The sequence below is a fragment of the Mesitornis unicolor genome, unplaced genomic scaffold, assembly GCF_000695765.1.
Source record: "Mesitornis unicolor isolate BGI_N332 unplaced genomic scaffold, ASM69576v1 scaffold8029, whole genome shotgun sequence".
In the NCBI taxonomy this organism is placed as follows: Eukaryota; Metazoa; Chordata; class Aves; order Mesitornithiformes; family Mesitornithidae; genus Mesitornis; species Mesitornis unicolor.
The window spans coordinates 1-16,470 of NW_010205171.1; the positions used below are offsets into that span (position 1 = coordinate 1).

Consider the following 16,470-nt stretch of genomic DNA (forward strand, 5'->3'; position numbering starts at 1 on the left):
TTCTGGAGAGTTCCTGGCTCTCTCTTTTCGGAATGGTGCTGCAGTGGGGCTTAAGCTTAAGTTGTGGTTGGGCCGGCCAAGGCCAGCAGGGTAGGGCCGGGGCTGCGCTGGTCAGGGCCAGTGCCAGAAAGAAAGAGAGCATGCCATGCACCCCCCTTAAATACATGAATTCACAGGGGTGCTGATTGGCTTGGCCCTGGTCAGAGGTGGGTCTGACAAAGGAAAAGGGGGAGCTTTTCAGGTTGCTTCTTAAAGGGCCATCTCCATAGCCCTTCCCCTGTTACCAAAGACGCAACCAAAAACCCCTCACAGAAAACCCAATACAGGCTGGTTTGCTTTCCCACAGGAGTGAAAGTGCAGAAGGCCCTCTGTGGAAGAGGGTGGCAAGGAAGAACAGGGAACTTGCAAGCATATTAGAAGAGCAGTGGACTGGGACACCAGCTGTGAGATTTCTTTTTCTTTCGGTGTTGTATTTGTTCAGCAGTGCAGGGGGGGAAAAACTTGTCAGTTCCAAGCCAGAGAGCAGGGGAAGTGTCACTGGTTTGACATCAAGGCAACACATCTCACAGTTGCTGTCCTCTTGTGCTCATACAGTGCAAGGATCAGTATGAGAAGATGTTGGAAGAGTTGAACCGCTACAACCCTCGCTACATGGAGGACATGGAGCAAGTGTTTGAGAGCTGTCAGGAAGCAGAGCGCAAGCGATTGTGTTTCTTTAAGGAGATGTTCCTGAATCTGCACCAGCATCTCAACCTTTCCACCACTGAAAGGTACCAGCCCTGACACAGGAGGGAAGTCTGCCAGCCTGGGGTGCCCTGGGCTCTGGTGAGGGGTGCCAGTTCTGGTGGGCAAGGGAGCTGCCTGCTTGCATCAGGCGGGTCTTGCTCCTTCCCCTTCCAGGTGTGCCTGAACTCCCATATGGTCCTTTCAGACTGACAGTGCTGGTGTCTGATCTTGGACAGTGCCAGGCTCCTCAGAGAGGATTCTGCCTCTGAGCCCTTTCTCTTCCACTACTGCCCAATGCTGTCTTCTTGGTGTGTTTCTATTCTGTTAAATACCTCCACATTACTATATGTAATCCTGGTCTGAGGAATGCAGCTCTGTTGCCTTCTAGTATTTAGAGCTATTATACCCATTCTGCCCTGAGTAAAGAGACCTTTTGTGAGAGAATGATAAGCCCGCAAGTTGCCCTTAAGTAGGGGCTACACTGGCAAAATGGATGCAATCAAAAATCTTCTGTGCCTCTGTACTTTTAAGGTGGAGACTACAAATCTGAGCTACCTCCCTCTCTGTGCAAGAATGTGCCAGGCTCTTTCAATGCATATTTGATGAGCTGTGCTGAAAGTTGGCTGATGTTAGCCACTGCCACACTGAACGAGCCTGTCCTGTTTGCCAGGCTGACCTTCCTGTAAGGGTGGCTCTGTTTTCCTAGGGCTGAACAGGTGCTGCTCCAGCATCCTTAATCCTGTAGGACTTTGGATGCTATTTAATTGTGTATGAGGTTATGTTCTCCTTTCCTTCTTGGCTTTTGGGGAACCTCTGAGGGACTTGGTTACTGATGGTTGTGTCTGTTCCTGGTCATAGCTTTCATGCATTGTATCGAGATCTCTACCAAGTCATCATGGCTGCAGACAACCAGGAGGACCTGAAGTGGTGGCGGAACACTCACGGACCAGGCATGGCAATGAATTGGCCTCAGTTTGAGGTGACGTAGCATTCTAGTGTATATTATTGCTATTTCCAAACATGTAGCTGCTTTACTGAAACTAGTGGATTGCTAGTCTTGTGCTGGAAAGACCGTGTCTTTGCTTGCAGGCTCAGGATGTTAGGCTCTTCTAAAACTTTTGTTGTGTTGCAAGCTGTTTGGTGCCCAAAGGGACATGTGCAACCCTGCCAAATTGCAAATACTCCAGCTGTCCTGCTGCAAGGTCAAAGAACAGGAGTTGGTCCTCGGGGCCTTGCAACAAGTTCCCGTTATAATTTTCCCACAGCTCCTCTTGTTGCACCTTAGGATTCAACAGGAGTGAGCCCGCTACACTAGCGAGACCATTTGGCTGACCAGCCTGGCCACAACTGAAGTATTATCTGGTGTCCTGTCCTTCTGTATTGGCCAGAAAAGATGCACAGAACTTCTGTATCTGAGTGGCTTGATGGTGTTAATTGCCCTTCCCCGAACAGGAATGGTCCCTCGAAACACAGCGGACAATCACCAAGAAGGAGAAGAGTGGCAAGATGGCTGACGATGTCACGCTGACCAGCATTTTGCCTGCACGGGATGGAGTTGTCTCACAGACCCCTCTGCAGACAAGGCAAAGGTAAGGGCTGAAGTCAGATACATCAGGTTAGGAAAAGTACAGTCCTGCCTAGGGTCACGAGTGAGTTGGACTGATAGGAGTGACGTCTTCCTTTGTCTTGTCTCTTGCCCATGGCCTTGCCTGTGCCACTCTGGAAATGACAGGGTAGAAAAGTGGGTTTAGGGTAGTTTTGGTTGTTGGTCTAGTACATACTGCCTCACAAAGTGCCTTCCTTGTAAGGATCCTTCTAGTAATGAGATCTGGCCTGGTCAGACTAATACTGTGTGAGATTTTGGCATGCATTTCCCCAATTCTTCTTCCCCACGGATACAGTGAGGAGAGTTGGGCATTGGCAGCTTTGCCAGTTAGCTGTACTGTTTTCTAAATGTAGGCATCAGATTCTGTTTTTCCTGGTGTGGTTCTGAGTAGAGCTGCTTCCCTTGCCAGGAAGCAAGCTGGAGAATAGGGAGAGGCTGAAGAACCTCATGTCCTACAGTTCCAGTAGCCAACCTGCTTTAAAATGTGAACTCTGGCCTGAGTGGACTGGGCAGAAAAGAATGGGGATACAGAGTAGTCTCAAAGCCACTGCTGTATTTCACAGTCTATTGGATTCAGGGGCCCTATTTGCCAATCTGCAGGTTTTCCTATCAAGAGGAGCAGAACAGCCTGGTCTATGACAGCCTGAGGGCACCCACCCATGTGAAGTTAGTATGGAATATAGCCTCTTCAGTGGTTTTTGGGTTCCAAGTGCCTGTCCTCTGCTGCTCTTCCCCCTCTGCTTCTGTTCCTGACTTGACAAACAGCCTTTCAGACGTGTCTCTTTGGGATGGGAGACCCTGCTTTTCCTGGCTGTCTTAGTTTTGGCTGGAATAACTCTGACAGCTGGGCTTTTCAGTTAGGACTGGCCTTTCTTGTGTGAGAGGGTCTGCTAGAGTAGGGTAAGGTCATGAGTGTGCATGTGTGAAAATACTCTGAGAATGAGTTACCCTCCTGGTCCTTAGAGCATTAGTGCTGGGATACTTTCAACCAAATCCAGCATCTCCTTGTATTTCTTCCTGTTCACCCTCACTTGGCTGTTGGTCCTCTTACACCTTGTTTTATAGCATAGCAGTCTCAGGGGGGAGTCAGGGTGGTGCACGATTCAGGAGGAGGTGGGTGAGAGATGAATCTACTAACAACCGTCTTGTCCCCTCTCTCCTTCCACATACAAAGCGGAGGGAAGGAAGACATTTCGGAGTGGTCAGATGACGACACTCCCAAGAAGTGCCTGGATGCCAATGGGCACGAGGAGGACATAAAGGTACCAGGAATACGGGTACGAGCGCTGTATGATTACACAGGACAGGAGGCTGATGAGCTGAGCTTTAAAGCAGGTACACGAGCACTAATCTCTTACTAACCTTTTGCTGTCTCCACTCGGGCTGACTGAATGATTGAAACACTCCTTAAGAACTGGATGTCCCCCTGAAAACTGATACTTATTCTTCTTCCCCTGGCCTTACCCATTGCCAGCTCCTCTGAGGTGGATGATACACTGGGCAGTCCAACCTGTTTGAGACTGAGTCAGTGAGGCCATGTGAAAAGAGACTGCCTAGGCCTGGCTCACAGTGTAGGGAGAGCAGATCCCAAGAGGTAAAACAGATCCTTCCTGCCTCCTCTTAAGGCACTTACTCTGCACTGTATCTTGAGACTTTATTAAATGCTTCTCCCTTGTGCTGTTGATATAAAAATTATGTAGGTGGTCTGGATTGTCCTTTGAAGTAACCAGAAGATAGATGCTTTGGGAGAAAGCTCAACTGACTGACATGTACTACTGGAGGCAGAATTCAATTCCCAAAAGCAGCCATGCAAACTGTTGCTCAAAATGGGTATCTTCAGAGTGGAGATCCTGGCTCCCAGCAGAGGATTGAGTGAGAGAGAATGCTGGAGCAAACAGACCCTTCCCCTTTCCTTCCTCCTAAAGTTAAATTTAGTTTGCGTGTACCATCTTCTCCAGCTCCAAGAGGACATCTGGATCTTGAGTGTCTCAAATCTTGCTCGTTTTGAGTCCTATATGGTACCTCTGTGCTAAACCTCTCCACAATACACCCCTTTCAAAAAGGCACTGAAGTCCTGTAGTAGCAGGAGCTTGTGTCTGAGGCCAGTATCTATGCTGCAGTGTTACCATACTAGTAACCTTACTAACATTAACTTGTTGCTTTAAAGTATCTCACAATATGGATGCTCTAGAACTTGACTCTGCTCTCTCTTTCCACCTTGCAGATGTAAGGAGGCATGACTGGTTAGTTTGTCATCCCTTTTTTGAATCTGCTCTAAGCAGCATGCACCAGTAGGGCTTAAGCTTAGCAGCAGCAGATTTTCTGAACCTCTGCCAGCGTGGGATGTGTTTACTGATGCAGTCACACCTCCCTCTCTGGCAGAAGCATGACCTTCCACTGATGGAGAAGGGGACCTTTCTGCCCTGTTCCAAAGTAGATGATACAGTGTGCTAAATGAGTTCCTTCTGTGCCTTGCTGGCCAAACCAGACACTCCATCATGGAATAGTCATTTTGGATCCTAACAGCCAGAGCTTAGCAGCCTCTTACATTTCCTTCCCACCTGCTACAGAGGAGCCACTAAGAAAAGAATCTCCAAGAACCTTCTGATCTCTCTGGCTTGTAAGCATGTTCCTCTGGGTGGAGGAAAGCAGGCAGAAATACAGGGCATGAAAATACTTATGATGTTGAACAGTAGAAGTGAAGCTTTGTCTCGTAAGTTCCTTGGCCTAGGAGATGGTACTGAGCATAGACACTGAAAAGGTCAGTAACTCTGGCTTTGATTAAACTGTTCAGTATCATTAAACCGTGCAGTATGACAGTGTGACAGGGGAGACAAGTGTGGTGATTCAGTCAGTAGGTTGTCTTTTTATCAACTGTTCTGAAGCTGGGAAAAATGCCATGCTGCCTTTCCCAAGGCTGCTTCCTAATGACTGTTTTTGCTTTTAGGTGAAGAACTAATGAAGATCAGTGAGGAAGATGAGCAGGGCTGGTGCAAGGGCCGACTTTTTACTGGCCAAGTTGGACTCTATCCTGCTAACTATGTTGAGAAGGTCGGATCATGATTGCTACTGCTCTGCTAGTGTCTCGCAGCCATACTGGCACCTCCTGCAGAGGTCACCGGGTCACTGCTGGCCCCAATCCACCTTTGCAGTATATCCAGCAACTTCTGGACTTTGAGGGCATGTATTCCATGTAACTAATGCTTCATTTTAAATGCCTAGACTTGTAGGGATTTTCTAATTAATAAACAAGGATGAGTAAAGACTTCTCTAACTGTGAGCACTATAGGAGTGCAGAAAGGAACAGATCCTTTTGACTTACACTCAGTGAAGGGAGATAAGTGACACATGCAACTCTTCAAAACAGAAAAAGGAAACTTCCTTGGCTTCAGTGTGCATGCATCCATAGGGTGGTGGGGTCTGCCCTGCCCCCAGGCTTCCTGCCCAAGGAACTCTGGATTTGCAGGGCAATAGGGAACTTCTAGTATTGCTTCCCTTTTTTGGCTCAGTCAAGCTGACTGGCAGAAATGTATTTATTCTCCCACATCTTTCAGAAGTCTTCAGTATCCTCCACCTGCAGGCTTGTTGGCTCCCCTGGTAAGGCAGCTGGTATAAGTGAAATAGCTTCAGCAACCTGGATGTCCCCTCCCACTACCTTCACATTTAGTGTAAAAACACCAGAAATTAATGATAGCGTAGCCTGGGGACAGGAGAAAGAAGCTTCTGTCTCATGATATGGCTGTCCAGGCCAATGGGTTGTGAACAGAGTGGCTCAGCAGCATGGAGTTGCCTCAGTGTTCCCTGTTCATAAACAGCACACAGCAGAGACCCTCTTTTTACTTCTACATATTCTTGAGTTACGCATGCTAGAAGTGCATTCTGCTTTGCCAAAGACCCCTATGCTATGATAAAGGGTAGCAGAGTGTGCAAGCTCCCTGCTGGCTGACACAACATCAGCTATAAATGGGTGACTCTTCTTGTGGTCCTGAATTGCTGCAGGTGTACCTGTGCAGCAGGGATGACCTATCAAAACCTCTTACCTGGCCTGCGTTTCTGCCCTTGAAAACCTCTGAGGCTGCTGAGACAAAGTGGGGTCCTGATCCTAGTGCTCTGCACATTCAAACATAAGGTCTGATGGACATGTTCTATATAGGATAAGCCCATGGGCTTGGAGGAACAAAACAAGGAAAAACTACCACTTTGGGAAAAACCAAACCAAACCAATGGTTTATAAACTGTTTACGTACTACATCTGTTTAACGTTGCTGTTGAAATGCATTGTGAGTTTGTAGTAGGCTTCTGTAGTGAAGTTCTTATTCTGGGTGAGCACATGTGAGGAACTCAGACTCACAAAACTCAGACAAGCCTGCACCACCCACACCAGGGCTGTTTCAGAGCTGTTTGGAAAAGGGGTGATGCAGATAAGGAAGTTTGAAGTCAAGAGGTGAGCATTGGGGATTAAATGACTGTAGAAGGCTCACAGCAGCTAGTGAACCAACATGGATGTTTAACAAGTATTGACTGAAAAGGAAGTAGGGATGGACAGCCTCAAACACTGTTAACTGCTGGGAGATTAAGGTATCACAAACATCTTGCTGCCTGCCAGACAGAGCAGAAATTAACCTTTTACAGCACACTGGATGCCTTGAAATGTAGTCTGCCACCAACAAAGAGATCTGACACTAATGCTATTCCATGCTTTTGTGAGACCACAGAAATGCATCAGCTGTTCAAAGGCCTTGCTCAAAGTAGCTGTGGTGCTGTACTTCCTGAACGGAGTGAGAGGGCTGCAAACTAATGCTAAAGCATTTTGTCTGGAGTCGGTAATGTCACTTCTCAAGAAAAGTGAAAGTATTCCCAAAAGGCAATTAAAGATCTACACAACAGACACTAAAGATGCCTGGATATAGCTATGAACTTACCTATTATTCTAGGTCCAATGTTTGAAGAAAGCTATAAGCTTATGGTGTGTTGGTGTGTAAGTGTTGGATTTCTTTAAAGATCCAGTCTCTGCTTCCAGTACTATGTCCCAGGTAAAGTATCATCAGTGTTGTGCAGTAATTGTGAGTGCTCCACTTACCCACAACTGAATGATTTGTGGCTGCTTTGTCCTAGCACACGTGTACGTGAAGAGAGCGTGTGCCTGCCAGGCATGTGAGGGAACACAGACACAGCCACTCAGGGCTGCAATGACCTGAGCTGTGCTATAACAAATACTGACATTTCCTTTGTTAGCCTGGATACTTTCAAACACTAACACCAGCCTTTCATGTAAGGTCAAAAAATTCTCGGAAGGGGGTTATGGAGGATAACATGGAGGCTTGACTTCAATTCTTCTGAGTTCTAGTCAGACTATAATTAGGGATGGAGTTAGGTGTGGCCAGAAGCTGCTATGAGGACAGAGATGTCCACTAGACAGGACCTCTGACTGCAGTACAGCCAACCCGAAATTCCACAGGACAAAGTCTGAACAGACTTGTTTGTCCTAGGGAAACACAACCACCTGATCAGCATGGGCTGCTTGAAGGTTTCCACAAACAGTGCCATACTGCAGCTTTTGTAAACAAGTTCCCTAAAGGAATGTGTACACATCAGAAATTCCTGCCAAAAGCTGAAGTAATGGACGGCAGACAGCACATCAAGAATGAAGAATTGCTTGGCGGGACTGTACCTCATAAATTTCAGTATGGCACTTACTCCTAGCTACCCAAAACCAAAGGGGTTAGTAAAAGAGAGGCTGTGTAGTAGAGAACCAGCTGGAGGGGAGGAAAAACAAAACCCGAACACATGTAATGATGCTATATTAAACTAATAGCTGTGCCTGGAGACACAGTTTTCCATAGAAGCAAATGAGGTTTTGTTAACCACAAAGGCTCTAGTTGAAACTTGTCATCCATGCCATGCCAAAAGTTTTGTGTGTGACGAGAGATGCTCACATGAACTAATTGCTGTGCTGAATTCCAGGCGGCCAGCAAAGCCTATTCTTCCCCCATGGCTTCTGTAAAAATGTACAGATGCATCTCTGTGCCTGATGGGCAACGCAGTGAAAACATTATCTCGTCATATTTTATTTTTTAACAAAGCCACTCCGTGTGGAAAGCTTGTACATCTGTGGCTGGCAGATAATTTAGTTCTGACATCTTCCTGGAAAAAAAATTCTAAAGTATCACACAAAGCTTGGATTTCCCGTTGGTCATGAATTTTCTAGGAAGAGGAAGTTAAAGATTCTCTATGACAGATCACACCCATTTCCCCAAAGCAGCAGCTGAGCTTGCTCAACCCATGAATGATGTTTCTGCCCTGTAGGCAAAATCTGGGTGGCAGAGCCCACAGGACAGCTGTGTTCTGTGATGGCAGCTGAGAGCTGCAGTTAGCACGTAACTCTCGGTGTCACTCCCATAGCCCTGCACGGAGCCTGGGGACGTTGGTGCTTCAGTTTACTTTCCATCCCATTTCCCCATCCCCTGTGTCCTTGTCCTGGCCAGTTTGCTTGGCAGGAAGAGCCAAGGCAGGTGTATGTGGCAGTCCTGCACAGAGACAACTCACAGCTGTTACAAACTGTCCTGCACTCCCTTTACTCCTGCGCTGTTTGCTGATCAAGCTCAAGGCCAACACCGCGCAAAGCTCAGCGCTGCTGCTTCAGCAGCTGGGGCTGCCTCAGTTGTGGCATTGTGCTTATGGGCAGCAGGCTGCAAAACTCCCCTCTGCTTGTGAAGAAAGCTGATGCTGGAGTTAAAATGGGCTTGAACGCTCAGATGGGTAGGTTATTGCTTCTAGGTAACTGCACAGAGACTGGCTGCAGACTGGTCATGGGGCTGAACCTTAGACAAAGCCAGTGCCACGTACTCCATCTTAACCCGTGGACACGTGGCTGGAAAATACCCACTACAGGGTGGTGGGAAAGGTTGTGCAAAATAAGAATAAGGCTGTGTGATATGAGGCAAAGTGTCTTCAGAGAGACCTTGCACCAAAAAAAGAAAAAGAGAACCAGGTAAAGACTTGCAAAAAGTATTGCACTGCTGTCCAGGTCCAGGCTACAAGGAGCTGGAAAACTCAAGGGCTGCAAGGGAGTGAGGCTGTTTACCAAGCTACGTAAGTTCTTAGAAGATTGAAGAGGATGAATATGAGATGTTTCTGGAGAAGATGAACAAATCCTTGCTGAAAGGAGGGGTTAGGAGGCAGTGGAGCAGGCCCTGCCAATGGAAGATACTGACTGGTGTTCTGTTGGAACACCTTGAGGAAGCAGCATGGCTCCAGGGAACTTTTTCAAACCAAACTTCAGGCAAAATCACCTCAGCTGCTTTCAGCACACCCATTTCACTGGTCATATCCCAGTTTTCATCATCCAGCAACCCTGCTTGCAGAGGTTCCTGGCTTGTCAGTCTCTCAGCTAAGGCAATTACAGCTGCAGCTTGAGACTTCCTTTCTCTACAATCAGTGCAGTGGTGGTCAGCACTTCTTCCCCTTAGTGTGAGGGCTCATTATCTCCCCTCTTCAGGCCCAGAGCTTTCACTGGGTCCAGCTATTTACAGACCCTGTGGTCCCTTCCTCCCTGTGTTTCCTTTCTATCCTACCAGCTGGAAGTCTTCTTCCAGGTCCTGTACTCTGCCCCGTTGACTTCACTACCTCTTTCCTTCCCAAGTCTATTGTTCCTGCTTTCGGCAGGAGGCTGACACCAAAACAGTCACTGCCCCCAGCTGTGACCACACTAGCCCTTTCTCTCAAATTCTCTGCAGGGCTTCCCCACAGGTGCCACACAGTTCCTAAGGAATGCTGTATCCACAATCCTATAGATCTTTGTCTCACCGGTGGCCCTGCATCCTCTCTCCACATTGTGGCCACCTGCAGAGCTGAAGCACTGCTACCTACTCCTTCTCCACCCAAAATCCCATAATAACCTGCTTGACAGTGGTGATTGCACTCTGTGATAATTGTATGTTTTCAAAAGAGCTTCATAGCAAACCAGCAGCTTTCTCATCTTGTCTCGCTTACCTTCTCTTTTCCTTAGCTCTGCCTGTCCGGCTTTCAAGGGTCACAGTCTTCTGCTTTAGGCATGCTCCCTATGCTGCTTGTAGGGGCTGCAGGCAACTAGTCCCTGTACTAGAGGGGTTCAGTTTACAAAACTCTGGAGAGCAGGGTGATCTGCAGGGAAGAGAGTTTACATGTCCCCTGGAAAACTTGGAAGTTCATGTCTGACAGGAGAACAGCCCAGTCAGCTCTGACCTCAAGCAAGTCAGTGCCTGTGCTGTGAACTGCCCTCCAAGGAGGGTGAGGTGCTGCGCTCTGCCCCAGTCTCCACCTTGCTTCCATATGGTGTGAAGAGCATGGCTTGAAGCTATACATCACTCGAGTGACTGTCACCTGCAAACAGCCTGCTCCCAGCAGGGACACCTGTCACATCTCCAAACTGACCATTACAAACTTGTCCTCAGATGCAGGAAATGCCAGGGCACATCTGCCAGCTCACCCTGCTTTGGGGTATCGCCAAAGCCTCCCAAGTCCTGAGCACCTGCCAGGCCAGTCAGAGGTGATGCTGCGAGATGCTTCAAAATAAACATTTGAAAATATCTGAAACAGAGTTACAAAGGAAGAGCCTGAAAACGTACACATATACACACACACTCACTGAACAACTAGGTTCTTAGGAGCGATTGGGAGCAGCGTGCTCTTCCCGTCAAACGCCAGCAGTTTTCCCTGGCAGCACAGCAACACCAGCTGGCGCAACTGAAAGGGACATCCTCTCTTCTCCCTGCCAAACCTTCCTAGGCCTTCCCTTACTTGCTTCAGCAATCACACGAGCAGGAGGAGACCAGCTCAGCAATGCAATGACAATCAGCATTTGGGCAGGGCTGGGGACAGAGCTCAGCCCATGGCCGCCACTTGCCACAGCGGGTGCAAGGGACAGCATGTCCACAGGCCCAGCCTTTGGGCTGCAACACAACCTCAAATTAGATCAAGCCAGCCACGACTGTGCTCCTCAGTTATCTCTCAAGTTACCCATCCATTGTGTTCTTCAATTTGTGTGTCCCTTCTTCCTTTGCTGGCTTTTCTCCAAACCACACCACATGTAAGACTGCAGTAAAATTGTGTAAGCTGTAAACCTGAACAAAATATTTACTCTACACATCGTGTATTAGCTCCTTATCTCAGATCTCGCTGGAAGCGTTGCATGGAGTCAGTGTGTGCTGTGACTGCCTCCCTCAGTGCTGTACTTTTTCCTAGGGAGGCAGCTGCTAATTACATTCATCCTGACCCACTGGCAGGATGGTTACCCACAGGCGGCTGCATCCCTTGCATCAATCCTAGAGAATATATGGACTTATGAGAATGCAGGGCAGCTTGCTGATCTGACAGAAACCTAACACGACCAAAGGAAATGTTTCTTATATGAGCCCTGAAGCCACAGGAAAATGGGAGCAGCTTCTTACACGCAAGGGGAAGGGATATAACTGCTGAGAACACGTCCCTTGCTCTAGCGAGAGGGAGATCACTTTCTGTCTGATTCTCCTTCCCTCTTCTCCTCCATCTGTGGCTATGCTTGCTCTCTCCACTACTGGAAAAAGCCAGGCTGCCCTGAAATACTGAGCAGAGCTCTCTCCCAGAGTTACTGACCATCCCCAGGGGAAAACATGGGGATTAGTTTGTGTCTATAAACTGGTTGTTGAGAAAAAGAACCAACCCACCACCTCTTGTGTTAGGAATTGCTGCTCTCCCCAAGGCATCGTTGTAGATTCCTTGTACCTTCACACTGTGATCCGTGGGAAACTATCTCTGAGTTATTTTTGGGGTAGTTTACTGAATTTACTGCCCCCTTTCCCTCATCTTCTCATTCAGCAAATGCACGAGGCCAATGGGTCTGAGGAGAGCAGAACTCAGCTGAACTCAGAAACCACCTCCTGCACAGTCCTTTCACTCACTTTCTTTGCTGGGTAATGGGAAGAGAGCGAGGCCCCTGCTCCCCTCTGTCACCCTACTTCTGGACAGCCTCCCAGAGAAGCACTTTCTCTTTCTTTTGGCTCAGACCTGCAAGTGCAGGGCAGGTTTTATCCCCATCACAGCACTTCACTCCCAAGCCTTTCCAGCTCTCTCACAGCAACTTCATGCCCTCAGACAAGAAGATTTCTGTACTGAATAAGTGTTTGCAGTGGTATAGCAGACTCCAAGAACAAGCCTGGTCACCGTCCTTTGCTCTCTTGGATGGTGCTGGGGACTATCTTTTACTGACAGCGGTGGGTAACTGCAAGGCGATCTCCGGTTAGGAGGCTACATCGGGCTCAGGGGCTGGTGTCACAGCAATCAGAAGGAAAGAGGCAGATGTCAGATGTGATGTAGATGGACAGAGACACTGAGGGCCAAAGAGCAGGCTGCCAGCTTGGAGCTCAGAAAATCAGCAGCAAAGCACACGAGATGCAGAAGCAGCAGATGCAGGAAATAGCAAGAACTGTGCTGTGACAGCATGCGCTCGCAGGGAACAGTGAGCAGCAGGAGGTCTTTCCTGTACTGACAAAGGCAACAAAAAGAAGCTGACTATTTCTCAGACCAGCAGCATGCTCTTCCTGCTGCTTTTATGTAAAACTGATGGACAGGATTGGCAGCCTTGCCAGAATGCAGAGTAACTAGCATGGGCTGGAAGGGCTGCAAGGGACCCAGCTGAGATAGAGAAGCTTGAGTAACCCTGCTGCAGCAACCCTTCCTAAGACACAGCACCATGAACAAAACGTGTGCACTCTGCATGGAGCAGAGGAGGCTGCACTGTACCTGCCCACGTCTCCCAGCAAAGACAGGCAGAGCTGTAGTGTCACACTGACCTATTACCCTCTGCAGCTGCCTTGGCTCCTCCCAGGCACACGCCATTTCTCTTACAAGCCCCAGCTGGGGTAGCACTGGTTTGAACAGCCTCTGTCCCTCCTAAACCCTGCACGACGTGTCCACCACACAGCCAAACACAGACCTAGCAAGAACAAAGCCAGCAGAGCAGGGGAGCAGCACAGCACAACAGATGGTGACAAGGCAGGAGCAAGCAACTCAGGTTGAGACTGCTTGAGCTGACACAACCACCACCAGTTCCCAATGCACACTCATTGCCTGAACTTGCTCCTCTACACGACAAGACGCAGCTCATACAACCTCCAACCTGCCTCCACACAATCCCTCTCCTTTCCTTCTGTCTAGCATCAGCTGTCAGGGCCCTGAGTGCACCAGCAGGCCTTAACTGTCCTAAGCAGCCTCACCTGGGGCCACTTCCCACACCCTTGCCCATGGGAAGGGCTGTTATCTTTTAAAGTCAGCCCAGAGCTACCAGTCCCTGTCCGAGCTAAGTTGGAGGAGTAGTGGTCTCTGGCTGTGCTTTGTTGATCACAGATCCCAGCTCTGTGGGCTGGCTTACCAGCCTGACCTCAGCTTCCCTTGTCACTATGGACGTGCCTGCCCATCACTGGGCCTGATCCTGACCTGTGCATTGACTTCCCAGTTTGAATGCAAACTGCCTCAACACTGTGAGCTTAATTTTTGGCCAAACCTGGCCACTAGAGTAGGCCTGGCCAGCGTTGCTGATGAGGATTGTATTGGGTTTGTGTGGTGGGGTTTTGGTAGTGGGGGTGGGTCCAGGGATGGCTCCAGTGAAAGCTGCTAGAGGCTTCCCCTGCTCCAAGTTGAACCTGCCTCTGGCCAGGACTGAGCCCATCAGCACCTCTGTGAATAATGTGCCTAACAAGGGCACAGTGTATGGTACAGCCCTGGTGTGCAGGGCACAGCCCCAGGCCTAGCCTGGCCAGTCCAGCCCGAGAGCCAAGAGCTCTTCAGGAACAAGCAGAAGAAACCTGTAGTGGAGAGAGGAGTGGGATGTGGGAGTAACAACTATGCAGATACAAAGGTCAGTGAAGAAAGGAGGGGGAAGAGGCTGTCCCCCTGCAGCCCATGGAGGTTACAGTGGAGCAGAGATCTACCTGCAGCCTGTGGAGGACCCCACACCAGAACAGGTGGCTGTGCCTGAAGAAGGCCATGACTCTGTGTGAGGACTGCGCTGGAGCAGCCTGTTCCTGAAGGACTGCACCCTCCGAAAGAGACCCACCCTGGATCAGTTCATGGAGAACTGCAGCCTGTGAGAAGGACTTGTGTTGCAGAAGTTCACAGAGGACTGTCTTCCATGGGAGGGACCCCATGCTGGAGCAGGGGAGGAGTGTGAGGAGTCCTTCTCCCTGCCCCTAAAGAAGAAGGAGCAGCAGAAACACCATGTGATGAACGGACTGCAACCCCCATTCCCTGTCCCCTTGTGCTGCTGTGGGAGAGGAGGCAGAGAAATGAGGAGTAAAGTTAAGTCCAGGAAGGAGTGGGGGGGAAGGAGATTTTAAGATTTGGTTTTATTTCTCATTATCCTACTCTGATTTGACTGGTAACAAATTAAATGGATTTTTTCATCCGAGCTGAATCTGTTTTGCCCATGATCACAATTGGTGAGTGATCCCTCCCTATCCTTGTCTTGACCCACAAGCATTTTGTTATGTATTCTCCTCCCCATCCCACTGTGGGGAGGAGTGAGTGAGCAACTGCACGGTGCTCAGTTGCCTGCTGGGCTTAAACCACGACAGGGCCCAGGCCTGTTGGCCTCGGGACACCCACACCCCAGCTCTCCTCCTCCTAGTCTTTTATCGGCTCTCCTGGTATGACTGCCAGGACAGCTGCACCATGAATGGGATCAGAGAGCTAAACTGATTTAAAAATAGCTGTGAGAAAAAAGGTATTGGTTACCCTTACCTTAATTGATTCCCCAGTACTGTTTGTGTAATCCCAGAAATGGGCATACAGGCACAATTAAGGTAGTAGCATAAGAGCAGCAGACAGCAGAGGCTACTTAAAACAAGATTGTTGCCAAGAATAAGCCTTGGCAGGCTAGATCAAGCTTCACTACCCAGCTCAGGAACTCGGCGTAGCTTGAATCAGATGTGTCAGTCAGAAGCCTCTCATGTTACTGTAAGGCAATGTGCTTTCTGTGTCAGGTCTCCCTCTGATCCTGCAGTTAGGGCTTTGCTGATTCCCAGAATGCAAGACTTTGTACCCCTGCTAAACCTGCAGGGATTTTTCTGCAGGGTTTGTGTTTTGTTGTGGGTTTTTGTTTGTTTGTTTGTGTTGGTTTTTTTTTACCCCCAACTACTTGGTTGTTCCTGATTGCATCTCTATGTCCCAAGACTTCATGGATCTTGCTAAGGTCATGGGTCCTGTGTTCCCACTGCAATGAATTCTACAGTCTATCTTGCATATCTGTGGAAATGAGTGAAAGGAAAACCTGTAAATTTAAACTGAAAGTTGTCCAGATATGAGTACATTTAACTGTTTCTTTTAGTGACGAGCTGGTGCTACAGAGCAATCCCCTTTCGAAGGTAAGGAAATCCCAGTCTATTCCATCTCAGCAATACCTTGGCTATTGATCAGCTTTTGTGGTTGTTGCCCTTAAGAACTGCTCATTGCTCTGTAGACACTTTTTTTCCCCTCAAGCATGAAATGGTCTATATGCCATTAACTTTTAGTTGAAAGCACAACCATCTATTTATGTATTTTCTTATTTTTCTTGCATTATAACCAAATGACTTTCTAGTCCATTCCTTCCTGCTTCCAAGCAGGTAATACAACATTTTAAGGTCCTAACGCTGTCTTTGGTCTGAAGTAACAGCTTCCCTACCTCGACTGCTGCCTCATGCTGCCTTGGTTACAGGCAGTGCTGCCTGCTGCTCTTGAGAAGTCTCCAGCTGCCTGTAATTTCCAAGCCTGTTCACCAGTGCTGTTGTACGAGGCTCAGTGAACTCAGGTCCAGCTGCTGCAGCAGGTGATGCCCGTAAGCACTCACTTGAGCTTTTTCTCAGGCAGCAGCAGAGCCAAGGGCAGGCATTGCCTTCCTCCTGCTCTACAAGGCCTCTCTCTGCCCAGAAGGACCCAGCCACCAACGCCCCCGAGAGCGCCGCGGTCTCCTCTCTCGCCTGTTTGCGGGGTGAGGGAAGGTGGCAGGCAGCCAGAGCTGACGGGGGTCTGGGGTGTGAGAACATCCCCGTTCATGTTTAAACCACGAAAGGGCGTCCCCGGCGGGGCGGGCGGCCCGGAGCAGGGCGCGGGGTGATGGCGGCGCTAGCGCAGGGCATCGAGGAGGG

The 16,470-nt window shown here is 48.9% G+C and overlaps 1 protein-coding gene across 1 annotated transcript; it reads left to right on the forward strand.

The window, feature by feature from the left end:
* Positions 1-594: 594 nt before the first annotated feature.
* LOC104546026 (protein kinase C and casein kinase substrate in neurons protein 3-like) lies at positions 595-5,590 on the forward strand (the record flags this gene model as incomplete). The annotated part of the gene is made up of 6 exons (XM_010191307.1): positions 595-770; positions 1,585-1,705; positions 2,179-2,309; positions 2,933-2,998; positions 3,507-3,667; positions 5,280-5,590. Coding segments are annotated over 6 exons (771 nt in total), but the record flags the coding sequence as incomplete, so codon positions are not given.
* Between the last annotated feature and the right edge of the window lie 10,880 nt (positions 5,591-16,470).